The sequence below is a fragment of the Eurytemora carolleeae genome, unplaced genomic scaffold (assembly GCF_000591075.1).
Source record: "Eurytemora carolleeae unplaced genomic scaffold, Eaff_2.0 scaffold261, whole genome shotgun sequence".
NCBI classification, from domain to species: Eukaryota; Metazoa; Arthropoda; class Copepoda; order Calanoida; family Temoridae; genus Eurytemora; species Eurytemora carolleeae.
The window spans coordinates 119579-147415 of NW_019396251.1; the positions used below are offsets into that span (position 1 = coordinate 119579).

Sequence of the window (27837 nt, forward strand, 5' to 3'; positions counted from 1 at the left end):
CCCTCTAGTTCGATCGTCAAGAGAAGGACAACCTCCCATGACTACCTTTTGATCTTAATCTAAACTAACCTAAAACAATATATTCACGGATGGTTGCCCTTTCCAGGATTTGGGGGATGGGGTAATTAAAACTAGGACGGATACAAATTTTGTACATTTTGTATATGATCGAAAATTTTTATGTTAAAAGGTCCTATAAAAATACAATGCATCAGAAAATTTTAATGTTAAAAAGGTCCTATAAAAATACAATACACTAGAAAATTTTAATGTTAAAAAGGTCCATAAAAATACAATACATTAGAAAATTTTAATGTTAATAAGGTCCTATAAAAATACAATAATTCAGAAAATTTTAATGATAAAAAGGTCCTATAAAAATTTAATACATCAGAAAATTTTAATGTGAAAATTAGCTTGCAAAAGAGTGTATATAATGAGGGGGGGCGGGGGGGAGATGATACTCCTAAATTTGTATTCATAAATATACTTCGTTTCAATGAGTTTTACTAATGGCTCAGAATGTGCACTGTGTATGCATCTATGCATTACTATAACGTATACAGTATGCATTCATTTCGCATTCATCTTCGGATACAATTAGATGCAAATAAATAATTTGCAAAACAGATTTTTGACTGATTGAGTTTAGATATATTTAGATATATCCAGATAAATGAATTATTCAGATATATCAAATAGGTTCACCGACAAAGGGTCAAACGATTCAGGGTCAAACGACACAGGGTTAAACGACAAAGGGTCAAACGACAAAGGGTCAAACGACACTGGGTCAAACGACAAAGGGTCAAAAGCGCGACAAAGGGTAAAACGACATAGGGTCAAAAAATGCGACAAAGGGGCAAATTTTTTTTTTAAGTTTTGACAAATATTACAGTTAGTATTTATTTATTACTATTTAGGGTTAGGTTAGGTTAAGACACTTTCTGGGCCGAGCGCTGCGGCTAGGACAGGCTAGGGGGCCGAGCGCTGCGGCCACATGGTCAATTATATCCATGTCTAACATGTAAGATCCATGTACAAAGATGATAGGAGGGTTGCGAGTTTCCTATGATTTAAATCAAAAAATATTTTTATCATTTTGACCTTTTGTCGTTTGACCCTTTGTCGCACTTTTGAACCTTTGAACCAATATCTAGATATATCCAATATCTAGATATATCCAATATCTAGATATATCCAAAATCTAGATATATCCAATATCTAGATATATCCAATATCTAGATATATCCAATATCTAGATATGTCTAATATCTAGATATATCCAATATCTAGATAGGACTAAATATATCTAGATTTATATTAGGAATCTACGCCGGGACCAGAAAATAAAGTTTGTCTTGTCTTTTATCTTCTTTTGAAGTTTAAAGATAATATAAGTGTTATCTTCTTCTTCCTTTTTTCAGTTCTTTGGAGTTATTTGATTAGTATATTAGTAGTTTAAGACTAAACTATTAAAACCCAATCTCGAACAAACAAATTTCAGATTGTCTTTTAAGCGGTTTGAAACTGTTCATTAAAATTGAATTATAAAACCTAGAAAAAATATGCCGATATTCGGGAGGTCGAAATCCTCTCCGGATTGGTCGGACCTAGGCAGGGTTTGTGTCGACCTATTGGAAAGCCTACCAAGAGAAAATGAGAATGAGCATCTCCGGGAAATCTTTCAAACTATTAGGGAGTTGAAATTGTATCATACATCAAGAGATGCAAGCTGTTTTTTTATATATCCAGGAGTTTTTTCTTCTATCTTTTTCTATTTACAGTTGTCTTGAAAGGGTTTTAGTCTTTGCCAAAAACTTTAATTTCATATTCCCTATATCCTTGCAACCCAATGTCATGTACCTTAGATATTTCTGTTAGATCAAATAATCTAAGTTTGAAGGTATTGTGTATGTACTCGAATTAATTCCTTTTACTCATCTTTTCAATATAAACTTTCTATTGTTTCTGGTTTCCTTTCTTCTATAGAGAAAGTTTTCGGGTTTGTATATGTACAATTGGGATTTTTATTTTCATTTTACGATTTTCTCGTATTTAAAGGACAATGAAGGACACCATAATGAATTCAGGTAATCTTAGATCAAATGGCACAATGCCGAGGACTGAGATACGAAAGTAGTACAATAGGACGGAGAGGGTTGAGTACGATATGTACGGAGTAGGTGGAGATACGATAGGACGGAGAGGGTTGAGTACGCTATGTACGGAGTAGGTGGAGATACGATAGGACGGAGAGGGTTGAGTATGATATGGACGGAGTAGGCGAGGATACGATAGGACGGAGAGGGTTGAGTACGATATGGACGGAATAGGTGGAGATACGATATGACGGAGAGGGTTGAGTACGATATGGACAGAGTAGGTGGAGATACGATAGGACGGAGAGGGTTGAGTACGATATGGACGGAATAGGTGGAGATACGATAGGACCAAAGAGAATAGAATATATATTAGAGTGGAATTTACTAGAAAAAAGTGTAAAACAGCCGTTTTGTTGTACTGTTTCCATACTGCAGGTGTACTTCAAATATTTGTGCTATTTTATTAAATCTAAAATTAATATAAAAAGAAAACCAAATTATGAAATAGGCTGGTTTCATCATTGACCAATGATCATTTCACATAGACTCTATACCTTTCACTTTACAAACGACGATTTTCCGTTATACCTATAAATCAAATGATGTTTTTTATTCAGCAAATTAATTTTATGAAGATGGTTGAGTACGATATGGACGGAGTAGGTGGAGATATGATAGGAAGGAGAGGGTTGAGTACGATATGGACGGAATAGGTGGAGATACGATAGGACGGAGAGGGTTGAGTACGATATCGACGGAGTAGGTGGAGATACGATAGGACGGAGAGGGTTGAGTACGATATTGACGGAGTAGGTGGAGATACGATAGAACGGATAGGGTTGAGTGCAATATGGACGAAATTGGTGAAGATACGATAGAACGGAGAGGGTGGAGTACGATATGGACGGAGTAGGTGGAGATATGATAGAACGGAGAGGGTTTAGTACGATATGGACGGAATAGGTGGAGATACGATAGGACGGAGAGGGTTGAGTACGATAGAACGAAGACTGAGCAGCCAGTTCTCCAATGAGATTTAAAGATCTCCGAGAATAAATATTTCTCTAAGTTTCCTAAATTGAAGAGTAAATGTAAATATGAAGACTATGTAAACATCTCTACCTATTCAATCTTATTTATCCTTGAGCCAACCTTCCTTATCATCACAGAATTATTTACACAAACGAAGGAATTACAACTGTTTGTTATAACTAAGGCTTCCACGAAACAATAGATTCTCTCGCGAACATTTTCGTGTTTTTGCACAAAATGATTTTTTTTGCACCGAATTTTGCATCAATTTCGTATTAATACGATACCTGCGCATTCATGCGAAATAAAAAAAAATGTTAAACAAAACTGAGCATGAATATAGAATTCAAGTCATAATTTTTGCATAATTTTGCATAATTTTTGCATAATTTTGCGCATGAATACAAGGTCACGAAATTTGGCAATTCTCATTATACCGAAAAATGAAAATTTTTGTGGTGGATATAAATACGAAAACAAGGAATTAGTTTCAGTATAACAAAATTCTTTCTATAGCTCAATATTTTATACATGAACAATAATAATATGATAATCATATTCATAGTTTAGACACAGTTAAAATTTTGGTTACTTTGATTAATAAATTTTGTCATGATAAATATGTTTTGAGAAAACGCTAAAAAGGTGCGTCTCAGTTTTACTGATGACATCTTTGTATTAATCTATAGATATGTTTTGTATACATTTCTCTAGTTTTCTGTCTGCTTGTTTGTTACGTATCTTCGTTGTCTGGGCCAAATTGTGGTAACATGGGTGTTACAGGAAGTTTCTTAACTTAACCTAACCCGTGGCCGCAGCGCTCGGCCCAGAAAGTTTACTAGGACAGACCCCAAATTGTCTTAAATTTGTGTGCAAGAAACCATGAGTGATTAAGTTATTCATTTCCTGAAATTGTTTCTCGAAATTTTAAGAAATAGCTCGAAATAACGAAATATGTCGAAATAACGAGAAATATGTCAAAATAACGATACATATGTCGAAATAACGAAATAGCAGGAAACAGCGAAATATGCAAAAACCAAGATTTTCTTCAGAATTTGCGCGAAATAGCTTTAACGCATTAATGCGAAATGATGTCGAAATTTCATGCAATATTTACTCGAAACGTAAGAAAATCTTTGCCCAATTATTGCACAATTTTCGTCAAAAAAATTCGATTGGAAACCCTAGTCATTACATACAGTGTGATTAAAAAAGCTGAAGCAAACACTTGAGAGACAAAATGTCTTACTGTTATTTTTTGCCACAGTGATTCACGTAAACAGGTTTACACTGAAGATATTTTTGTACTTAACCGATTATCAGTTTGTTAGTCAGATTTAAGCCGACCATTAAAATTCAGGAACATTCATTGTTCTAATCAGTTTCTCGAAATAAAAAACACAATTGAAATGCACCAAAAAAGTTTTCATCTTCTAGTAAAAAGTATTTAAGTTTAAATTTCTAATCAATGTTTTTATTTATGCAAGGGGTGATGCATAAAAATTCGTTTTTATAAAGTTGAAAAGTTATAAATTTTAGAGGCTGATGAACAAACTACGTTCTGGCAAGAAACATACAGTTCTGGCTTTTTACTCAAGGTTCTCCCAAACCTAAGAAAACTTGATTTTGAAGCTAAGAAGGATGTTAGACAGATTTTCTTCTCCGCGCTCCAAAGACGGATTGGAACCACATATCCTACTGTAGACTATATCCTAGAGAAGGTATTTACATGGATGGTGGCAAAAGGTTGATTTAAAGTCTGGATTTATCTTTTGGTTTCCACAACCGGCCTTACAAACCCCAAATCAAAACTTTTTATATCAATTTGATATATTAACACGATCTAAATCTTCATAGAAAATATTTCAGGGGTCTGAAGTTTTAAATTGTTAATCCCCTCAGAAAACTCTAATACATATATATTTAATATTTCTTGGCCATTTAAAATGGGATATTATAGGCGCTAATCCTTCTATAAGAAAACATTAAAGTCTCTCTTGTTAATGATTCTACGACTTCTAAAAAGCACCAGTGATGTTTTGAGTTGCTATTTCCATCCAAATAATACTTCAAGCTAAATGTTTCCGCTGTGGATATCTAGTGATTGTAGACAAGCTAACTTCAAAAGTACCGATCTCTAGTTTTCTAATTCTTAATTTATTCTTAGCCTGAGATATTGAACTTACTGTGTGCCCAGTATGAGAGTCAGGGAGATGGATTAAACACTGGTCCCATACTCAGAGAGTGTTTATCCTACCCAGAGCTCACTTCAGTCAGTAGTATTTTGTTTGATACAGTGAGGCCCATAAAAGTGTGGAATAGGAAGACGACATTCAAGAATATATGTGTTGTTTAATGTTGCATAAAGCAAATAGCTTGACAATCAACTTGAATAGAATGTTTATTCTGCACACTAACAGTGCACATTTGCTGTGAATTAAACTATTTAAAATCATTTTAACAGTCGTCTTTCTTTTCCACAGTTAATGATACCACTGTAGATCTTAGTAAATTATAAACCCAGTTTAAGGGGACAGTGGCCGAATTTAAAGAATTTGAACGGCGGTTTAAATTTAAGCCGCGGTTTAAATATGGTTGGTTCCACTTAAAATTGTATCAAATGTTTCAAGATTTAAGCCGGCGCTTAATTTAAACCGGGTTTTGGCGGATTTAAACCGCGGCTCAAATTCTTTAAATTCCATCTCAGTACAATTAATTTGAACGATCCTTCAGTTGTAGAGTGGCCTATTTGATTCACTATTGTACCCTTTTAAAACTTCACCTGCAGTACAACCTTAAAGAAGCAACGTCGTTTATATCATCTTAAAGGAAATGAGTCTTTGGAACAAAATCAAATATTTAAACCTCAATATCTTTAGATATCAATGTTGTAAACCTTTGATATTTCAAACTCAGATTATTTGATCTAACAGAATTCATAGTTTGAAATATCTAAGGTCTGCAACATTTGGTTCCAAAGATTCGTGGGGAAAATATACATTTGAAATATTCCCTTTTAAGACAATTAACAATTATTTCAATATAAAAGTATCTTCAGCTGTTTCATTTACAAAATTGTAATTTTTGACACTTTAATTAAATGTAAATCTCATGACAGAATTCACTTACTTTTTTCAGAAAACTAAAGGGACTGTGAGCGTAATTTCAATTTCATGCTGAGATGAAAATGCCCGATTTACAACGGTGGTCTTTGTATGATCAAGTTTGAATTATAAATCAATGTTTCTAATTCTGAATTATTTTCAATTGTGGTTCTTCTAATTTTAAGTGAATTGCGCATTTCTACTGCACGAAACATATAGGAGTTATCAGAAGTAAATACTTTTAGACCTAGAAAAACGAATATTTCTTTCCCAATATTGATAAGATAAAGGTTTCTGAATCAGGCAGAGCTATGTTTGCATGGAGGGCCACTTGAAATTACGTTAACAGTCCCTTTAAATCTAAATTTTGAAAACATATTAATCTTAATGTGAAAAATGACTTATTTTGAATTTAAAATTTTGAATTATCTTTAGAATTGAGATTTATTGAATATCCAGAGACTGAGAACCAATAAACAAACAACATACATGTCTACATCATACAATACAAACAGTGTATGGAATTGAAACCTAATTTCCGTGATGATTATTATTTTCATGTTTTTTCGAGTTTTGTTTGAACTCTGTACATGTAAATATGTTTTATGAATTAAAAATACCCTAAACAATGTATTCTATAATTTATCTATCAAGTATAGTTATTAATTATTATTGTTTAGGTGTTCCTTGCATCTGAGAGTTTATACAAACTATTCTCATACTGTGAGCTTCCAACCTTTGATACAGCTTCAGATGCTTTCTGCACACTTAGGAACATTCCAGGAGTCAGGAGTCAGGAGTCAAGAGTCAGGAGTCAGGAGTCAAAAGTAAAGAGTCAGGAGTCAGGAGTCAGGAGTCAGGAGTTAAGAGTCAGGAGTCAGAAGTCAGGAGTCAGGAGTCAAGAGTCAAGAGTCAAGAGTTAGGAGTCAGGAGTCAGGAGTCAGGAGTCAGGAGTCAGGAGTCAGGAGTCAGGAGTCAGGAGTCAGGAGTCAGGAGTCAGGAGTCAGGAGTCAGGAGTCAGGAGTCAGGAGTCAGGAGTCAGGAGTCAGGAGTCAGGAGTCAGGAGAGGAGTTAATAGTCAAGAGTTAAGAGTTAAGAGTTAAGAGTTAGGAATCAGGATGATGTTATAGTTAAGATTCTAAGAATACTCCTTATTACTGAATGGTAAGTATAGATTGGTGCTAACTAAACACAAAAAACTATCCAGTGAGTTCTTGAACACAAACTACGAAAGGAAGGAGAACACACTTTATTTCATCCCTACTTCTATAAAATTTCCATGATTAACTACATTAAAATAACTGGATGGGCCAACTAAGCTAATAAATTATGAAACAGCGTGCTCACATTCTCTACTCTTAAATCTTTCTATATCAATAGATTAAATGTTCATTTTAACATAGAACCTAAGTCGTAAAAAATAAGATAAATCTTAATAACATTATTAGGTTTCTAGCTTGTTAATATTTGAAACCTTTAAATAATAATTTAGCCCTACCTACATGTATGTTCCAGCTTGTTAAAGAAACTGTATTTTCTTGCCAGGTTCTTCCAAAGGTTGGATAAGATGATATTGAGTGAGAACTACGCGACCCGGAGACAATTTATCAAACTACTAAGGGTTGTAGATTCACAACTTAACTTTTCTGAAAACAAAAACTATCTTCAATTCTACAAATTCAAATTTTAAATAAATTAAAATTGAAGAATTTTCAACGTTTTAGTGACATACTTTTGGAACGGTAAGAATTCTGGTAAAACTAGAAGTGCAAAAGCTCTGTGTAAATCGCTAGTCTAAAAAAAGAAGAAGAAAAAATCATTTTTTTTAAAACTCTTAATCTAAATCTTTGATTAAAAAATATTTACTATATTTATTAAGTGACGATTTTCCGTGTTACAACTTTCCAAATGTGCAATTTCCCAAGCGGCAACTTCCCAAAGATTATGCTATACTTTCTGAAGCGCAGCAGGCTGCAGGGGGGGGGGGGGCGAGCGCTGCGGCTAGGACAGACTCGGGAAATTGCCACTACTTGGAAAAATGCCTTAAAATAGTGTCATGATTTTACTAAAATCTTGATTCGTGTTTGTTTTTCTCCATTTTTACATAGCACACTCAAATTTTATAAACTTAGAAAGACAAAATCAAGGTTTAGAAAAAAGTAAAAAAGATATATTCTCAATTTCCAGGACAAACTTCACAGTAATGAGTCAATATATATCTAACCCCCACCACCTGAAAACTGTAATGGGGCTTCTCAAGGACAAATCTCCAAGTATACAATACGAGGTATTATCAGCCAAAAGAAGGCTCAATTTCTTTGCTTGCCAAAATGGTCATTTTTGCCATGATAGATAGAATTACATTGATCATAGATATTTAACATTATCAAAGTTTAGGTTAGTCTTTTTGAAGCGCTACAGGCTACGGGGTGGAGGAGGGGGGGGGCGCTAAGTCTAAGACATGCTAAAGAGGCCAAGCACTAAAGCTAGGGCAAGTAAGGAGGGCCAATTGAATTTTTTTTAAATTACCTTATTATGGCAAAAATGAAACCATTATGGTAATTGTAACTTATGGCATGCTTATTTTGGATTGCCACAAACTCTGATTTTCTAACCGCTATATCTTTGCTACCCAATGTCTGAGACCTTTGATCTTTCTATGAATTATTTTAGATTAAATAATCTAAGTTTGAAATATCAAAGGCTTTCAGGTTGAAAAGATATTAGAATTAGAAAATCAGGTTTGTGACAAAGACTCAATTCCTTTAATAAAACTTCTCCTTCCTTACAGGCATTCCACGTATTTAAAATCCTGGCAGCAAATCCCCGCAAACCTGAGAGTGTAGTTGATATACTTACAAGAAACAAATCTAAACTTATCAAACTTCTCACAAACTTCCTTCCAGATAGGTAATTGTAATATTACGATCTTATTATTATTTGTTTACCTTTGCCACATATTTTTGTAAACCTTTGATATCTCAAGGTTAGCTTATTTGATCTAACATAATAGTTTGAAATATCTAAGGTCTCCGACATTAGGTTGTAAAGATTAAGGGGTCCAAAAATAAAAGATTGTAGCAAGAATTCAGTTCCTTTTCAAATCCCTATTTCTTTGCAACCCAATGTAGTAGCCCTTTAATACCTCAAACTATGAACCCTGTATATAGATAAAGGATGAGACGTCAGAGACGACAATACGAATTTCTTTCAGTCGTTTTTCTTAAAATGATAGCTCCCAAAAGCTTTAAACTTTCTTTGTCAAATCATTCAGTTCATTCCACACATCAACAGAAACTATATCAAAGACCGAAGACCTATTTGAATCTTAAGTTCGATAGAAATAAAGAATTTCAAGTCGTCATTGAAGTCTTATTCTGTGTAGGTAACCCTGTACATGTTTTTTATAAATTCTATTTTTTTAGAAATTCTGAGGTTCAGTTCAGTGAAGATAAGGAGTATTTGTTAAAGCAAATTGAATCCTTGTAAACAGTAATCATCCTGTATGTTTTGTTACATGTTTCTAGTCGTATAGTTTACCTACAGTATAGTTTACCTACAGTATAGTACCAGAAAGCTCTGGAATAGGAAGACGACTTTATAACAATACTTATGTGTATTTGATGTTGTTACAAAGCAAATCGTTTTACTAGACACTTACTAAATCACTATTCATTTAAATTGTTCTGTTTAGTCAGAACAATTTCTGTTTCTCATAATCATTTGACTATTTCAAATGATAACGTCTTCCAATTTCAGAATTTTCTGGTTATCACTGTATATCTCTGTATTTTATTTTATGTTCTTTTTCTAAAATTTAATATCATAAACTTGCTTCCTAAACTAAAAAGTAATATTTATACTGGATATCGAATAAATAAGGAAATCTCAGTTCGATTCATTAAATTAAACCACATTCTTACAAAGGAATTGAGTCTTTGTCACAAACTCTGGTTTTATAATCCCTAAATCTTTGAAACTCAATGTCGCAGACCATAGACATTTCAAACTATAAATTTAGTCAGATCAAATAATCTAAGTTTGAAATATCAACTATTTACACCGCTTGAGGTTACAAAGATGTAAGGATAAAGAAAGTTTTAGTTTGTGGCAAAGACTCAATTCCAATTTTCTCAATTCTCCGTTTTTTGTTTTTTCCTGCCTTCTTTTCTTTTCTCTTCTCTTCTGTTCGCTTCTCTTCTCATTCCATCTCTTCTCTTCTCATATTTTCTCTTCTCTTCTCTTNAGGAGTAATCTTGAACCATGGTCTCACTATCACCTCAGGACATATTCTCCAGTATAATCTTTTCCCTTCTCTTCCCTTCTCTTCCCTTCTCTTCCCTTCTCTTCCCTTCCCTTTCTCTGTCCTATCTGTACCTGTGCACAAACCCCTATCCCCTGAACTGTCTCCTGTGTGAAGGAGCACCATCCGCAGGGGGTTTGCTTGAGGCAGGAGGAGCAGGTTCTCATCTCTTTACAGTTCGGGGGGCAGGAGTCTCCTGACTTTAACACCTGCAGAATATTTGATTAGAAAATGGTGTCCAGAATCAGATCCTAATGATTATTGTGATTAATTTTTTAGGGGCAGTAAAGATGAATTAATCTCGTGGGGTGAGAGATGGGTGAGAGGGCCTCAATCTTTTATGACATTTAAAATGGATGGGTGGGTGGGGGGGGGGGGGCTAAGCCTCTGTTTGGGGCTAAATCAACCGGTATCATAGAGTTTACTATTCAGGGGGGATCTTTTGCCCCCCCCCCCCATTGTCTTTTTGATTTGAATTTATAAGATTAATTTAATTGTCAAAGAATTTGTTATTTTAACTTTCTTTCTGTCTTTAGCAGGCCAGAAGTATCTGGATTTTTTTAGGAAACTCGTTTTTCAAAAGTTTTTAAAATTCCACGGGAAACGCCGGGTACTGCAGCTAGGATCAGTTACATCAAATAAAAAGGCCAGATTGGATGAATCCTAAGAGATAAACTAATCAAAATATAAAGAAAATGTCTATTTAAATGTGTCCAGTCTGTAGAGAGGTAAATTGAATAATATGAGGGTGCAGGCCAGGAGTGGAAGGGACACCCCGACCGCCTTGAGCCTCACAGATTTTCCATACAAAACCGAACCTCCCGGATTTTGCCATTCAGCACCGAACCACGCTATACAGCATAAATTTTAACCTTAAACTTTAAACATTTTTTAAAATATTCGAAAAAACTAATTCTGGAGTGAATTTAAATGCTTTTTTTGTGACCTATAATTTATGCCATATCCTTTAAAATATTTTGCTTAAAATTAAAATTAATCATTTATTTAAAAAATCAAAAAACGTTTTAAGTTTTAAAATAACACATTCTTTGTATAGCGGAGGCTCAGTTTTGTATGATAAATCTGGGCGGCTAATGACGGTCGGAGTATCCTTACCTCCCTCGCCAGGATTTCTTTGAGTCTTCAACTTAATTTATGTTCCAAGTCTGAGATAAAATTGGAGTTCTTTTCTTCCAGAAGATTTATCTGTGTTCAACCTTTTCACAAAGAGGGGGGGGGACTTCACGCTGCCACGTTTAATAAAAAAGGTTGAATAAAAAAAGAACCAATTACTTGCCTCTAACTCGAATTTTCTTTATTATCAAATCTTTACAACCTGATGTAAATTGTACCTAAATTCAAACTATAATACTAATATTAAAGGACACGTTTAAGGTTGCAATGATATAAATATACATGAGTGTCCACAAAAAATTTCAGCCCATTCGGTCCAGCCGTTCGTGTAAACATGATATTCTGTAATCCTACAGTACGTTGTATAATGTATATTAATAAAAATCTATGTTTGTAAACATATAAGTAAAAACATAAATCATTAAAACTGCGTTTGTACCAGGATAGATATGTTTTGAGGACTTGTTATGGAGTAGGTGTTTACTACACTGATTATTTTGTAATATATTATTATATTGAACTCCTAAATCTATTTTAAACTTTTATACCATAAAAAATTACCAAAATCCTACAATATTATTAGTACAACATTCCTGCAGAAAAAATAACATTGATAAAGAAAAATGTTATTGTTTCTCAGATTTTTTTTCGTTTTTCTGCACTTCTATACTGGAATATCATATTTTTGGACCAAGTTTAATTCGGTAACTTGGTAGAATTACGGGAATGGTCTTACCTTGGTTTAACAAGCTGTGTATTATTCTCTATATTATAAGCTTTTTTCAATGTTTCGACACAAAATCAAAAATAATCTTATTTTACAACGTTTAAGATAAATATATTGATATAGACGATTTCTTCTTTATATAATAAATGAAGATTTTCTTCTTCACATTTACTCTTTATTTTGTTTTATTTATGATATTTGATGAACATGATATTTTCTATATAGTTAATATACATAATATATATATATAGAATATATTGTAATATATATTTTTTCTTTAAATTCAAACTTTTTTCTTCTTCTTTCAATTCCATCTTTTTTATGATATTTGATGAACATGATCTTCTATATAGTTAATATACATGATATATGAAGAATATATTGTAATATATATTATTTTCTTAATCCATTCCCTTGGGATATCATCAGGGATGTCAGCTGACAAGATTAACTTTATATTCCAGGGGTAAATACCCCCCCTTGCCAGTTTCACATTTTTCATTTTTCCAAATTGGTCGAAAATTATTCTTTAACGTATCTACCCCTCTTATATTAAGTTACAGGGATCAACAAAACCGTCTAAATATTATTTTCACGGATTTCACCAAAATTAGTATTTTTTATTATCTGAACTCAAATTTTTTTTTACCAAGAGGGGTGAGCGGGAGGGGGGTGGGTGATTGACCCCTGATATTTCTAGAATTAGAAAAGAGATGGAGAAAATGAATAAAATATTAGAAAATTGATTAAAATCTTTCTTTCTTCCTTTTAGCATAAAATCTTCATCTTCATTCAAAACATCTATTAGACATTCTTCATTGTTTCTTTTAAATTTCTTTTGATAAAAGATAAAAGCCAGAACTCTTTGACAGTGTAAAGCATTCAAATTGAATTTCTGACAATCTGACATATGATGATATGGGTGATATTCCTTTTAAAAATAAACAGTCCTCTCCCATTTACATTTCTTTTTTGCTTTTGCATTCTTTAGCTTTGTGAACTTTTTACTCTTATACTTTGTTTGTTTATTGTACAGACACTTATATTGTTTGTTCAAGATCAGTTGGAAGTATCGGGATGAGACTGCAGAGACGACTGTACGAAATTATTATGTCATCCTTTTTTGCAACCTGATGTCGTAGAATATTTGTTGATCTATTATTGACCTCACCAAATACATTAAAGGTTACACAGACATTAGATAAATTATGATTTTTACTGACGTTGATATCGTTGATATCGCCAAAAATAAAAGTGGTATTCATTTCTAATGTTTTAAGGGGAGGGGGAGGGAAATTAGGAAACCTGAACAAACAGAACCTAGGGTCCATGCGAGGCAATCAGAAGGGGAGCTGATTACATCCCTCAAACTCTAATTTTCTCATTTCTATACGCTTGTAAAAAAGTTTGATTACCTAATCTAGCAAAATTCAAAAGAACAGGTTGCAAAGATATTAGGTTTAGAAATTTAGAGATTGAGGAGAGTTCTTCTGTAAAATACAGGGATTTATATTTCTTAAAATCAGTCCCCCTTTTCCCTAACTTCTGAAAATCAAAAAAATTTCCCTGATGTTAAGTGTTTTTCAGGGTCTTATTCGCTTAACTGTGGATAATAAATGATTTTTAGGGGAAAATAAATATTTTTTTTGCTGAAAGATTTTAATTTCTCAATTTTTTCTTGAAAAAATTTACCCTTGGAAAAATATCTGAACAATCCCTTTAATAGAACAAAACAAAATCTGATCCAACAAACTTCAAGTTGTCTAAAAGATGTAAAATATCGAAATAAATGTTTTTACAAAGATCCCAGATTTGCTGAGCAAAGTAATGCTAAACAAATCAAAGAGTAGCAAAAACAATTCTCTGCAAAAGAAATTTGCAAATTTATTAAATCCAAATTGTTTTCTTGGAAATATACTCCTCTCAAAAGTTCACAGAAAATCGTGATTCAAGTTTAAGGAATTAAGACACAAATTCAAATATTCTAATCCCTATATCTTTAAATTATGATGAGTACCTTTTGGTTTCAAAAGCATTTTAGAGTGCATAATTATTCCAAAAAAGGATCACTGCATAGAGTGACATCTTCGAATTTCGAATCTTGCCAATAAAAAACCTCGTCATTTTACCATTTTGCATTATACTTTTCTCAAACGATCTTTAGTATGGCCAACAGAAATTCTGAAGAGAGGGCTACCTTCCAACCTGACTCTGATTTTAGATAAATATATCTTATTCTCAGTATACATTCTACATTCTGGGAATTAAATATATTAAATGAAAAAACCTGCTCTTTTATTTTAAGACCTCTTAATATATGTCTGTTTTATATTTTATCGTGTGTCAAAATGACCCAATCGATTTAGCCCACATTTTGGCATTTTGAAAATTATGCCAAAATTCCTCATTCTTCATATTTTGAAAACTTAACAAAAATCATAATTTTAAATAAAAAGAAATTTACTTGAAAGCCTAGTTTTAATCAATATCTAAGCAGTGATTCGGATACGGATCCACTATGAGCTCCCTGGAATCAGATCCATAAAAGGTATGCGGTTCAACCGCAACAGATCCAAAAAAAAACATCAACCAAACGAATAGAAAACAAACGGCATACACTTTCATAACAATATTTTAAGTGACAACATAGTGAGATATTATATCACGGTTTATCAAGTTTCTATACAAAAATGTCCTATAAAAGATGAATAAAAGTTAAGAACGGAACTAAATTCTTACGACAAATTTGTGAATCCGTTAATCTTTGAAACCTGACGGTGTAAATCTTAGATAATGTAAACTTAAGACTATACATTTAATCTAACATAATTTATAGTTTTGAATTCACAGGTCTATAACATCGGGTTGCAAAGATCCATTTCTTATAGGATTGATCCCGGATTCATTTATTACAGGATGGATCCCGGATCCATTTATTATAGGATTGATCCCGGATCCATTTCTTATAGGATTGATCCCGGATCCATTTCTTATAGGATTGATCCCGGATCCATTTCTTATAGGATTGATCCCGGATCCATTTCTTATAGGATTGATCCCGGATCCATTTCTTAAAGGATGGATACCGGATCCATTTCTTATAGGATTGATACCGGATCCATTTCTTATAGGATTGATCCCGGATCCATTTATTACAGGATTGATCCCGGATCCATTTCTTATAGGATTGATCCCGGATCCATTTTTTACAGGATGCATCCCGGATCCATTTCTTAAAGGAAGGATCCCAAATCCATTTCTCAAAGGAAGGATCCCAAATCCATTTCTCAAAGGATGGATCCCGGATCCATTTCTCAAAGGATGGATCTTGGATCAGCATAAAAATGAATGGATCAAGGAAAGGAAAAAAAAATTAAAATGAGCTTACCTTTCCGCATATACCTCCCAGGCATAGCATAGGCTTGAGAACAGCACTCAGACATCGGCCTAGGTTCACCGACCAGACACACCCCTCATCACCTGCATCTGCTCCGCCCCCTTCTAGGCATGCCTGACAGTCCTGGAGGGCGTGGCAAGGGGATGGACAGGGTAGAGGCGGAGAAGTTTCACCAATGACCATTTGGGTTTTATTTGCCTGGATTGACAGTTAAAATTGACATCAATAAAAAAGATTATATCCACACATATGTTCATAACAGAGGTGTTTACAGGATTTATTCCTGGGGGGTGAAAATTATTAAATGTGTCGGATTCAAGGGGTAACTTATTTTCTTAATATTCAGCCCGTTGTGTAAATTGCATAGTCCAAGGACTACATTTTTCCACCAAAAATATTTTTTAACAATTTTCTTAATAACTGCTCCTTTTCTAGAATATGAAGCAAAGATTTACGCTGACACGTCCAACCTACCCCATCCTCTCCTACACTCACTCTTTGCTTTCCAGATCTGAACAAAGAAAATTTAATATTTCAAAAGGACTTTTTAGTAATTTCCAGTGACCCTCCATTTAAAATCTAATTCAGAAAAGATTTGAGTTTTTGCCATAAACTCAACTTTTCTAATCACATTATCTATCCCTATACCAAACTAAATTTATCGTTTGAAATATCTAAGGTCTTCACTTATAGTCTCATCGTTTGTAGGCGACCTTGTATCTCTTTATATTGACAATAATAATTCAACAATTGCAAAACCTTTTATTTAAAAGTTTAGAAAATGGAAAAAGAGGAACCTTTTCCCTTTCAGGATTCTGTGATGAAAAATACTATAAATGATCAATTTACTGAACATAAAAGAAACCTTGATAAAAGTTGAATAGAACTATAGATTAACCTTTCAGATACATACACAACACATCCCTCTTCAACACCACTGTCAGACACTCAAATACAGATTCAAAACCAATCCAAATAAATAAATACAGATTCAAAACCAATCCAAATAAATAAATACAGATTCAAAACCAAACCAAATAAACAAATACAGATTCAACCAAACCAAATAAATAAATGAAGATTCCATACCAAACCAAACCAAATACAGATTCAAAACCAAACCAAATAAATAATTATTCATCTTAAAGAACTTTCTTTCTACAGCGAATGTTCTCAAAAAGAGATTGTATCCGATAAACCATGATGACCAAAATTTTTCAATTTTCATATCATTTCATTTCATTTTGATATAAACCGTTCTGAAAGGGACCGGAGACATCATATAAAGCGTTCCATGATCGATTTACATCAGTATCCTTTAGCCCTTAATGTAATAAAAATGTGTTAAAAAATTGAATTTCACTTAACGTCCATCTTTTTCTGCATGCCCCATAAAGCCGAAACTCACCGCATTTGAAAACATTAAATTTTGAAATGGAAAAACAGGAATTTTATTTTTAATATTAAAGTTTTAATGGGTACAATTGTGAATCGGACAAGCAACTCCTTAGCTAAAGGTCGACTGGATATTACGTCCACAGTACCTTTAGCAGGACATAAAGGCTTAGCCTTGCATCATTGCATGTCAGGCAGTAGAGCTAAGCAGTTCAACACAGACAACAAAATATAAGAAGGTGGTCTTTTGACAAAAAATAGGATTGAAATATAAGAAAAAATGAATATTTAACATATTTCTAAGTAACCTTAATTGGAAGAGTTGTATGAACTAACTATTAAACTTTAACCATATGAAAATAATCTACTCTATCCAAGAATTAGACAAGTTAAACTTTTCAGAATTAGAACAATGTTTCAAGGTTTAATTTTAAGAAAAGTTAATTGAATTTTTTGAATCAGTTTTCTAGTCGTTAAGAAACTGAGATTTGCTAACAACTCAAATTTTCTAATTCTTGTATCTTTACAACCTGATTTAACATTTAATATCTAAAAATATCTAATAAAAATGAGGATTTCTTTTTTTTAAAACTCAGTTCCATTGAATTTACCTTGTGAATTGTTTTGACCAAAAACAATTTGAATCCAGGCAGTTTGTGCAGGAAGTAGCAGAACATTCAAGCTCAGGACACTCACCAGATAATTCTGAGATCGAACCAAAATTTTGGATTTGATTTGATAAAAACTTACTAAAATGAAGGATTTATATGGATAAAAATGCCCAACTCTAATCCAAATGGGGGATTTAATTGAATACAAAATTACAAAAATCCAAATGGAGGATTTATTTCCAAAAAAATAAAGATTTTAATCCAAATGGCGGATTTATTTCCAAAAAAATAGAGATTTTAATCCAAAATGCGGATTTATTTGGATAAAAAATTACATTCCTCAATCCTAATGGGGGATTTATTTGGATAAAAAAATTACATTCTTTAATCCTAATGGCGGATTTATTTGGATAAAAAAATTCTAAATGGCTGAGTTATGAGAATGAAAAATGGCGGCCTTTAACCCCAAAAGGCGGGCTAACGAGAATAAAAAATGGTGAAATCCAACCCAAAACTTTGGATTTATGTTGATACAAAATAATTGTCTCCAACCCAAAAGGGCGTAATTATGGGTAATCAAATTTTATTTTAGAAATTATGTAAATAAAAATAAAAAACTTTAACAAAAATGTAAGACTAATGTAGATAAAAACAGAGGCTCTAGCCAAACTGACATAAAATAGGTAGACTTTGGTGAAAGAAAAACAGCTGAGCTTAACATACTTTTTCTAATGCACACGTACTGTATTACGCTGTATGTTATCCAACATTGCATATTATAATTCTACCGAGCTTTTCTCTGGCTTATCCCGGGGGAGAGTCAGCTACTCTTTATTCCGTCTGAGCCCTCAACAAATTACTCTTCACTCAAAACCAAGAGGGAACAGGTGGAAGCAAGGTTGTTTATTAATGTTAGATACTCTGTATGCGCTCCTCCATTGTACGGAAAATGTCGTCTTCATACAATTGGACACTCAAAATCCTCATATGACGTAACTGATTATTGGCGGAAGATGGAATTGTTGGAAAGGATTTTCTCCACTTGTCAGTGTTTTAAAGCTGAAAAGCGGAGAAAATCCTTGCAAAAGTTGCAATAAGAACTAAATGAACTAAACACTTGACAAAAACTTAAAATACCTAATCCTTCTTTGTTGTAGATCTTTCATATCTTAAACTTTGAATTTTTAAGATGAAAGGTTCTGAATTTGAAATATCAAAGGTTTACAACATCAGCTTGCAAAGACTAAAAAAAATTGGAAAAACTAGTTTGTCACTTGTGGCATATCTTACTTTTTCTCCCTCACCATTTTGCGTATTTTCAACCGATTTGATTTCTCCCAGCCCTGCATTTAAATCACACCTTGTACCCCTTAAACTTATCAAAAACAGTCAAATAATGATTTGCATTAGTTTAGAACATTAATATGATGATTGAAAAAAAACAAGTCGGAAAATTTGGATTTAAATGTCATGAAACTCTAATTCTTAACTTAAAGTATAAATTATTCATACTTTTTCAAGAAGAATACCTGTAGAGGGAATTAACTCTTGACATTAATGTTAATAACAGAAAATTCTTGGAATCTAAGTTTACTAGTTATGCTTAGGAACCTCTCCATCTAAATAATGTTCACCATATTTCTATAAGAATTTATATTTTATGCAAAACTAAAAGTTTTTTGCCCTATCAATCATTTAAAAGTTTTCCCATCCTACATTTCTCTGACACATGGATCAAAACATTCATACTACCCATTATCTAGCAAAGTTTTTAATCAACAAGCATAGAATGTATAAAATGGGCCAATCCATCTTAGTATTCAATATTCATTTGTGCTTAGTACCACTAGTAATACGTTATTTGTATAATTTATGTAAAATTTAGAAACATGAATATTTTGATTGGATTTGTTATTTATTTATTTATTTATTTGCCACTTTATTCATTTTTGTGAACAAACTAAATTTTTTTTCTTTATTAAAATTAACGTACGATTAACGAACACATGGACTTGTTCGAATAAATTAAAAAATGATTTGTTCCTGTTTTTGTTTGTTTTTAAAACTAAGGACTTAAAATTGTTCACGATTTTTGGCAAACGGCTCTACATCTATTTCTAGCAGCGAAATTTGTTCACAATACGAATGTGGGGTGTATTCTATTCCCAAGACTACCATGAATCATCCTAATGTCGGATGAAGAAAGAAGGTTTGTTCAATACATTCTTTCATTCGGACATCATCACTTACTTCCGATATAGAGTTCTTAAAAACTTTAACTTATTTGGACAGTCAAAGGAGAAAATACCAGTTTTGGTTTGGTGTATATATTTATAAATACTTGTCAAGATTTGGAGAGAAAACATGAAAAATTCGGCAAAATTCACCCCTAATATTGTTAATATACTGAAAAATAAAGAAAATTATTAGATTATCATTGAAAAAACCTAAATTCCATACTTTAACTCATTTTAACTTGGAACTAATATTTCTTTTACCAGGCCTATACAGTTTATTGCAAAATCACTTATTCCCTTTTCAAAAATCATTTATTATCCGTATATGTTAGGAAAATTTCAAGTGGCAAGATGTATATAAAATTTCTAGTTGATGTCTAAAAATTTATAGTTCTTAGAAGTTAATTTTTAAAAAAGAGTCCAATCTAAAATGGTGAGATAGTCAAACAAACTTTCTTTCCGTTTTAGTAAAGATAGAAGAATGGACCAGATAGATCTTAAACCATTAATCTTAGTTTCTGCACATACAATCAGTCCTAGCCAACAAATACCCACTTCTACAAGAACAGATAATACTTTAACTTTGCAGTTTACAGGTTTGTCAAAACTACCTCTGCGCTTATAAAAATATTACACAATCTGCACTCATTATAAACTAGATTTACACGTTTTTCATCTTTAAAGCAATACACTTGTGTTTAAAAGGTCACTGCCTTATCAAGCAACGAAGGTTTAAATGTAGATAGCAGACCAGATTAAAGAATTTTATAAAAGATGTTTTCTATCCTATTAGTTAGTCTGAAGATGACATCAAAGTAATGAAAAACACGAAAAGCATAAAACTTAAAGTAAACTTTACAGTAATTTACATAATTTAGTTTTTTTTCACATTTGAAACAAGAATGGGTCTTTCATAACCCATGCTGGTTGATTTGTACCATTTGAATGAATTTTCATATTGGAAATATTTTTTTTTTATCTTGCTTAGAAGAATTGTATTAAATAGTTAATTTATCTTAAATAAGTTTATTTAGATATCTTATTTTTAATGATTCTGATGTCTTATTTTTTGATTTTCTATCTCATATTCGTTGATTTGTCTAATTATCTTTATCAATTTGGTTGATTTATCTTATCTCAATTTGGTTGATTTATCTTATCTGAATTTGGTTGATTTATCTTATCTCAATTTGGTTGATTTATCTTATCTCAATTTGGTTAATTTATCTTATCTCAATTTGGTTAATTTATCTTATCTCAATTTGGTTGATTTATCTTATCTCAATCAATTTGGTTGATTTATCTTATCTCAATTGGGTTGATTTATCTAATCTCAATTTGGTTGATTTATCTAATCTCAATATTTGGGTGATTTATCTTATCTCAGTTTGGTTGATTTATCTTATCTCAATTTGGTTGATTTATCTTATCTCAATTTGGTTGATTTATCTTATCTCAATTGGGTTGATTTATCTTATGTTAGTTAATTTATCCCTTAAAGGTCGCTCTAACCCTTTTGGACATATTTTTTAACATATTGGTTGATATTTTTTCCATTCATATATCTTATTTTTGTTGGTATATTTCTAATGCATTTTATTACTTTTCTTAACTTATATATTAGTTGATATAATTATGTTTGTTGATTTCTCCCATGTTTTTGTTTAATTATCTTATTTCAGTTTACTTATCTTTTATTTACATGATTTATCTTATTTTTAGTGATTCATCTTATTTCAGTTTACTCATCTTATTTCAGTGATTTATCTTATTTCTAGTGATTCATCTTGTTTTTGTTGATTTGTCTTATTCTGGTTGATTGACCTATAGATTTTTGTTGTGAGTAACAGAGGTTTTCTGTAGAACAATCCAAACCACGTGGAACACATTTGCCTCCTCTGTCACACCCATGGCACCACTTAAAAAAAGACATTACAAACAGTTAAAAAGTAAAAGTTGGGCTGGATTCAATTAATTTGAGCTAGGTCTAGAGATGGTTCAGCCATGTAACTTAAATCTGTAACACAACAGCTGTAGATAGTTGAGTGATGGTACAGTTAAACCCTTAATAAGCCATACATCGAAAGAATTCATCAAATGTCGTATTCTTCACTTTCTGATAATGGAATGTTGCAGATATTTAGTTTTTTAATGAAATAATTATATGGAGCTCTTTACAACTGTTCCCTCATATTCATGGCTATTTATTTATTTTTGCAACTACTGAGATTTACGTAAAATAGTATAAAACCCATTAGACGACATTTAATAAATTCTTTCGATGTATTGCTCATTTAGGGTTTAACTTTAGAAAGTTCAGCGACCTAGCTCGAATTAATTTAATTTGGTCCAGGATTAATTTGGACCATTCTACCGATCTTACTCAGTTTTTTGGAAATAAAGCGAACATTTCTGAAAAGCCTGAGCCATTTATGGAAACCAAAAGATCTGTTTTGAAACACTGAACTTTGAATATAATATTTTTAGGGTTCATTTAAGACGTTCTGAAAACGTACCCACCCAAATTCATGATTTTGAACGTCGACTTTGCGCTCAAACTCAGGAAATATACATCATAGAAATGTTTTATATGTCTAAAATGAATCCTACAAAATTTGTCCACAATACCACGTATTCAGTTTAACTTCCATACATTGCCGGTCACTCCCTTTAAGCTCCGACGTCAGCAAAACACTTGACTTCATTTAAGTCAAGTTCAAAAAGAATTTATTAAAAATTTTGAGAATATAAAAAAAGAAAACTTACCTGGCAATGTGACTGAATAGGGGATCCACCAAAAACCGGCCATTCGACCAAGCATTCACCACAACTACTCAGACTTTTACAGTCACGATCATTCTAAACAATCAATCAATCAAATACTCAGACTTTTAGGGACGTCCTATACTACCCGCATACCATTTTACTTTTTAGGTAAAATCTTAAGTTATGATTTAAACCAATCAAAAATGACCCAAGACAGGTTGACATACCAAACTCTGAACGAATTTAAAGAATTTCGTTCTTTTATATCACCATTTGATTAAAAAATCTCATTAATCTTTGAAAAATTCCCCCAAAAAATATTTAAAAAAAGAAGGTCAACTGTGAACCTGTGAAATCCAGTTCTGGTCACAAACTTGGCCCTTTACAATGTCATCTTGGGAGCAGATTTTGAGATCTCCAGGTTCCCGGGCGTGCAGGTCTCCGGGTTCCCTGGCGTACAGATCTCCAGTTTCCTGGGAGACCTGACTGGCCCGATATTCAGAGAAACATACAGAGGAGTTTCCTTGGTTACAAAAGTTACAGCCTGGACAAGAACACATCAACAAAAATCTCATCATTTAAGTTTTATTCAAAAATTCAATAAATAGTGATAGAACTGATAACTCGCTTTAAACTTGCAATGTTAAATACCTATAATTTCTGCATCCTGATTGTGCTAGCCTTTGAATTTTCAAACTTTGACTATTTGATCTAGCAGAATTCATAGTTTGAAATATCACAGGTACACGACATCATTTTGCACAGATATAGGGACTAAGTATTTAGAGTTAGAGGAGGGTAAAAGGTTTTTTTCTCACATTTTAAGACAAAGTCTGACAGATAATAAAACATAATTTGTTTATATATTAACAATTGATTAATTAATTTATTGAAAAAATAATTGTTGAGTATATCCTATGCCTGTGATATCTAAGCAATCGATCTGGTTGAGTGAAAACAGATTACATACATCCTATCCAATAGTAGTCTCAACTATAGTTATATACTTTCAGTTGGTTTTTTACCTATATCTTCTAAGTTTAATATTCTAAACATTTGCCCTTTTTAAACAATGTCAAATTTTGACCCTGGCAGAAGATAAAAGCAAAAAACGACCAAAAACGATCCAAAAACGATCCAAAAACGACAAAAACGAACGTTTAGTAAGTTGTAACGATCGTTTTTTGCTCGGGTTTCCATATTTTTTGGATAAAAATATTGCAAAAATAAAGCAAACTTTAACATAATACAGTTTTCAAATCTTGGAAGTTTTATTTAATTTTTTCTGAAAACTATCCAACACGATTAATAACCCTGGTCTCAACATTCACTTAGATGCATAGGACATAACAACAAGAAAGAACATGATTTTTTTTGGAATATATTAAAGCTTTTTAAAATTGTAACTTTAGCAATTGATGGAATCTATAATAATTCTTCCTGATTTCTTAATTAAAAACAATTTCAGAAATGGATATCTAATCTACAGTTCAGAAAGAATCATGACGACAAAAACATACTAACAGCGCCAAAAAAATAAGTTAGAAAAAATAAGAAAATGCAGACGTGCAAGTGAAGAAAAATAAAAAGATGAACATGTGGAATTATTTATAAAAAGACATAACAAAGAAAAAATTTAAATCTGAGATATTTTGTTCGCATTGTCAAACTACAGAAATTTCAAAATTGAGAACATTTTGTTCAATTCATGAAAATAATGTTAGGAGTAACTCAAATAGATATATTTATACGATGATGGAGCTACTATTTCCTGCGAGAGTTGAATTCTTGAAATGTACGTTCTGTAAATGCCTCTTACGCCGCCTTTCACAGTAAAATAATATTTATAGACCAAACATAGTTCTCAAGGTTTTAAAGGGATTGTAAGCGTAATTTCAATTGACCCTCCTGACATTGCCAGATTTATAACGGTACTCTTAAAATCTTTGTCTGAACATGAATTATAAATCCGTGTTTTTCTTCATTTTAACTATTTATTTTCATTTGCTAGTTCTCTCAAGAGCAATTCACAGAAATAACATTTTTCGAGTCTGAAAAAACGATGTTATCTTTCAAAGAGTACAGTAGTTGTTAATCGGGCATTGTTATCTTTGCTTAGAGGATCACTTAAAATTCCAGCTTCAGTCGCTTTAAAGCTATAGGTTTTAGTTTAAATAACAAGTTAGACTTGCTTGACCTAGTTCAAATATCATTCAAAAATGTTCATCTCAGGATTTATTTTTATTTTTTACTTTCCTATTGTGACCCAGTTCAAATATCATTCAAAAATGTTCATTTCAGGCATTTATTTTTATTTTTTACTTTCCTATTGTGACCTAGTTCAAATATCATTCAAAAATGTTCATCTCAGGTATTTATTTTTATTTTTACTTTCCTATTGTATAGATGGAACCTTGGCTGAACACAGACCTGGCTCCGAAATTAGAATCAAAGTCCGGACCTAGAGAAAACATATTTATATCTAAAATCCGGACCTAGAGAAAACATATTTATCTCAAATAATACCCAAGACTTGAACTGTTGTATACAGGATTACCCACAAAGGATGAAACTTCTAAGACGACAAAATGTATACTGTCTGTTTCATTATATTCATGATTCCCTTGAATATAGTAATTATAATTATTTACAACTACTTTACAGGGAAGTTAAGGGAACCTACAAAACAACCAACGCGCAGCGAGGGATGTTTTGTAGACAAAATTAGTCGACGGAACCCGTGGTTATGTAACATTTCTATTTTCCCGAAAAAGTAGTTGTACACAATTTTATTGTCTTTTGAGATGAAAATGCGCGAATATTTTCCCGAAAACTTCACAGAACGGGTGGTTATTTTACATAACTGTTCGAAGGGACGTTATGTAACCTAACCTCCCTCTGTTTGGGGAATCATAGGTCGGTAATGTTGGTTGCGATAAAAAGACAATATTCAGGGCAGATGACTTAATTTAACGATGTGATTGTAACATTGTAAAAGTTTCAGATCGTCTTTATAGTCTCATCATTTGTGAGTAACACTGGTGTTAATCTCTTCAGAAAACACTAATACATTTCTGGGTGTTAGGTACTTTCCCAAAGGTATTTTCCCAAGGCATTTTCCCAAGTGGCAACTTCCCAATGTACATTTTCCCAAGCGGCAACTTCCCAAATGTTAGGTAAGGCCTTCTGAGGCGCCGCAGGCTGCGAAGGGGCCGAACGCTGTGGCTGGGAGTGAGAATAACTTGGGAAGTTAACGTTTGGGGAATTGAACATGTGGGAAGTAGTCTCTTGGGAAAATACCCTTTTAGAAAATTAGAAGTTGCCGCTTGGGAAAGTACTTATTACCTAAAATCCATTTCTTGTATGGTCCGACGGGTAAAGTTTGTTCCTTATAGCTAGGGTTTCAAACGCAAGTGGAGTTCACTTGCGCGCAATTGCGAGCCCACTAATTCCGTGCAATTCCGATTAGAAACCCTAATTTTAGCTTTAGTTTCGACCGTTTATACATTTATTTTTATTATTCAGTTTACCACCGAATATGGGCATTCCCCCGGGGCATTCGCATTATACAGTGTCAATAAGAGTTTTTAAATAGTTGAAAATATAAATTAAAAGGCCTGATTACATTTCCTCCCCTGAGACGCCGTTGCAAGGGTGAGGTCAGATTTTGCAGCTTTTGGAAAAATACCAATAATAATAAAACCGTTATTAACAATGAATTTGTTATTTATGCCAGGTTGTTAGAATGTAGAAGATTGTTCAAGCATTGGGTAAAATCAAGGATATATTGAATAGAAGGAGGGGGCGATAGGGTTTCCGTACCCTTTGCTGTGACGTTTTTGGACTGTGAAAGTAGTATTATCTTGTTAAAAAAATTGAAAAGGTTAGGGATATTAGTTCTATACGAAAAGAACCTTATTACATAGACATTTTCAATCAAATTCAAGGTTTATCATTTGTGTTATTGCTTACAATCTTTATTATTGTTGTAACGCAAAAACTAGTTCTTCAGCAGTCCAAAAACGTCACAGCAAAGTGTACGGAAACCCTATCGCTCCCTCCTTGGGTAAAATCATTAAACAAAGCAAAATGTATAAAACTCTGTGCTGCTGTGTTTATTAAAGAAATATATATTACCAATCCATTCAGTCTGTTTCCGCATGAACTTAAAATCCTAAAAAACATTTGATTAATTTTGAATTAATTTATAAAATTGACTGCATATTTTATAAATAGTAATATACAGGGGCGTAAACAGAAATTGGTCCTAGGGGGGTTTTAATATTTAGAACTTTCTAGGGCGAAGCAAGCAGGGGGCGGAAACGTCATGTGTGTGTGTCTGTACCAAGAGTGTGTGTAAGGAATATTGAACAGAAGGTGTGTACTGTAGGTATATACAATGCATAAGAATCTCGGTATGTGTACAGTCTAGGAGAGTACATTTGTTTACTTAAAAATAAGTTTAATATACACGTAATATATTACTTATACATTTAAGTCAATACTATATGCCAAATTTTCATGCAAAGAATATAATTTGATTAAAGTTTATAATAAAGTATAAACTACTCGTTATTCAAGCTTAATTATAATTGACGACATTGTTCTGCAATTTCCTTGACTGTAGTCACGTTGTGTGTCGTACCAAAATAGTGTGTGTAAGGAATACCGAACTCGTCTGCAAAGCAGTGCTACTGGCTTTCTCATGCCAGACGAGCGCCATTGCATTCCCTTTATTAACATTCCTTGGAAGCAAGTCCTTGTTTCCCTTCTAGGAACTGTACTTTTCACTCTTCCAATAGGGAGAGGAGGGGGGGGGGGGGGGGGGGGGTCAACCCTTAGTAATCAATGACAAACCTGTTTTTCAGCAGTGATTTTAACCCATTGGAGGCACTCCAGCCAGAAAACTGAAACCGTTTAACATTCAGACCAGGACAGACAATGAGGTTAATTAAGGGGTATTTATTAAACTTAAAAAGAGACTGTAAGCGTAATTTCAAGTGACCCTTCATGTAAAGTTGGC

At 32.7% G+C, this 27837-nt stretch overlaps 2 protein-coding genes across 3 annotated transcripts in view; one reads left to right on the forward strand and one right to left on the reverse strand.

Annotated features, from left to right (window-relative positions):
* The first annotated feature begins 1448 nt into the window (after positions 1-1448).
* LOC111699393 (protein Mo25) lies at positions 1449-10135 on the forward strand. Of its 2 annotated transcripts, XM_023470067.1 has the most exons (11): positions 1450-1699; positions 2065-2093; positions 4680-4861; positions 5308-5412; positions 6925-7016; positions 7419-7478; positions 7790-7864; positions 7969-7986; positions 8432-8531; positions 9036-9154; positions 9670-10135. In XM_023470067.1, the coding sequence occupies exons 1-11, from the start codon at positions 1569-1571 to the stop codon at positions 9731-9733; spliced, it is 975 nt and encodes a 324-aa protein (XP_023325835.1). In that variant the 5' UTR covers positions 1450-1568; the 3' UTR covers positions 9734-10135. The 2 variants fall into 2 exon arrangements, with proteins under 2 accessions (XP_023325836.1, XP_023325835.1); XM_023470068.1 differs by lacking the exons at positions 7790-7864; positions 7969-7986 and having other exon boundaries at positions 1449-1699.
* A 384-nt stretch (positions 10136-10519) lies between these two features.
* Positions 10520-27837, reverse strand: part of LOC111699381 (multiple epidermal growth factor-like domains protein 8) — a 47047-nt gene continuing 29729 nt past the window's right edge. Inside the window, exons 24-35 of the mRNA XM_023470054.1 lie at positions 27672-27721; positions 26952-26988; positions 25210-25275; positions 24586-24638; positions 23736-23787; positions 23162-23358; positions 22815-22907; positions 21873-21966; positions 17812-17905; positions 16232-16316; positions 15797-16003; positions 10520-10756 (exon numbers count right to left, since the gene is read on the reverse strand). Of these exons, the coding sequence (XP_023325822.1) occupies positions 10520-10756; positions 15797-16003; positions 16232-16316; positions 17812-17905; positions 21873-21966; positions 22815-22907; positions 23162-23358; positions 23736-23787; positions 24586-24638; positions 25210-25275; positions 26952-26988; positions 27672-27721 (1265 nt within the window). The remainder of the gene's footprint in view (positions 10757-15796; positions 16004-16231; positions 16317-17811; positions 17906-21872; positions 21967-22814; positions 22908-23161; positions 23359-23735; positions 23788-24585; positions 24639-25209; positions 25276-26951; positions 26989-27671; positions 27722-27837) is intronic.

Excerpts from the sequence above, each read along its gene's own strand:
- LOC111699393 (XM_023470067.1), top strand. The coding sequence starts at position 1,569 with ATGCCGATATTCGGGAGGTCGAAATCCTCTCCGGATTGGTCGGACCTA. Across the intron at positions 8,532-9,035 it reads CTCCAAGTATACAATACGAG|GCATTCCACGTATTTAAAAT; the intron begins GTATTATCAGCC and ends CCTTCCTTACAG. Across the intron at positions 9,155-9,669 it reads ACAAACTTCCTTCCAGATAG|AAATTCTGAGGTTCAGTTCA; the intron begins GTAATTGTAATA and ends CTATTTTTTTAG.